This window comes from Hylaeus volcanicus, chromosome 2 (genome assembly GCF_026283585.1).
Source record: "Hylaeus volcanicus isolate JK05 chromosome 2, UHH_iyHylVolc1.0_haploid, whole genome shotgun sequence".
In the NCBI taxonomy this organism is placed as follows: Eukaryota; Metazoa; Arthropoda; class Insecta; order Hymenoptera; family Colletidae; genus Hylaeus; species Hylaeus volcanicus.
The window spans coordinates 16,632,329-16,633,612 of record NC_071977.1 but is presented as its reverse complement, the minus strand read 5'-3'; the positions used below and the strand labels follow the sequence as shown (position 1 = coordinate 16,633,612).

At 43.5% G+C, this 1,284-nt stretch overlaps 1 protein-coding gene across 1 annotated transcript; it reads left to right on the top strand.

Moving 5' to 3' along the window:
• Positions 1 to 254: 254 nt before the first annotated feature.
• On the top strand, positions 255 to 740 carry LOC128884974 (uncharacterized). Its single transcript, XM_054138702.1, has one exon. It carries the CDS (start codon positions 255 to 257, stop codon positions 738 to 740), a length of 486 nt encoding a protein of 161 aa, XP_053994677.1.
• The last annotated feature ends 544 nt before the right edge of the window (positions 741 to 1,284 follow it).

Below are 1,284 nucleotides of genomic sequence, written 5' to 3'. Positions count from 1 at the left end.
AAGGACCGTCAAGGACGCAAATAGGAGATCCCATATAGGGACGCACCTTCGTAGTCGTGTACGTTGATGACCTACTGGTATTCACCAAGAATTAGAATACACTGGATAATATAGTCACCAAGATAAGCCAGCAATACGAAGTACAAGATCTAGGGCGGATTTCCTTCTTTTTGGGGATCGGTGTGTATCAAGAGGAGGATGTTCTTCTATTGAGCCAGAAGGCTTATATTCAGACCTTGATAAAAGGATATGGAATGTCAGATTGTCGACCAGCCTACACGCCACTTGAACCAGGAATTAAATTAACCAAAGAAGACTGTCCCGCTAATGAAAAGGACAGGGAAGAGATGATAAACGTGCCTTATTGCGAATTGATAAGTTCGCTAATGTATGTGGCGCGGAACACCAGATCCGATATTGCTTATGCAGTGACCAAATTAGCGCAATTTAGTTCTAATGCAGGAAAGGTACATTGGACGGAGGCAAAGAGAATACTTAGATACCTGAGCAAAACCTCCGACTTAGGATTAAAATACGAAAAGGGAGCAGCAACGTTAGAAATGTGGACCGATGCTGATTGGGCAGGAGATATTGACGACAGGCACTCCTTTAGCGGTACACCAGTTACTATTGGAGGAAATCTAGTGGACTGGAAGACGTCAAAGCAAAAATGTATATCTACATCTACGATGGAAGCAGAGTATGTAGCCCTGTCAACAGTCGCAAAGGAAGCTAGCTGAGCAAAATTACTTATGGAAGAATTAGGCTTGGAGAACTGGGTAAGGGTACCTTATACCATATAGTGCGATAATCGAGCAGCAATTGATTGCGCGAACAATCGGATAGAAAGATAAAAACCAAGCATATTGACGTCGCATACCATTATGTAAGACGAATGATTGACGATGGTACTGTCTGTGTAAAGTACGTTGCCTCTTCTAGTAATAAGGCAGATATACTCACGAAGGGTCTGGGCAAGAATTTACATTCAGAAGCCACTAAAGGGCTAGGATTGACATCCGCGATCGAATTATAAAGTGGGGGATTGTAGAGTAGTTATAATTAGCGCGCGTCAAACAAATGAAAACGCGTGTTACAGAGGCCCACCGTTGTGCGGCGCTGCACCTGTTCAAGCATGCTTGCTTGCTATGTGCGCCGCGTGTTACAATGTGACAAATTTATACGTTGATCTCATGTTAATAATCTATAATACAGAGACGTCTTATGTGCGTCCATAAGACGTCCGGTACTGGACGTTCGGGACGTCCTATGGACGTCTAGATA

Coding starts and splice junctions, on each gene's coding strand:
- LOC128884974 (XM_054138702.1), top strand. CDS start 255: ATGTCAGATTGTCGACCAGCCTACACGCCACTTGAACCAGGAATTAAA.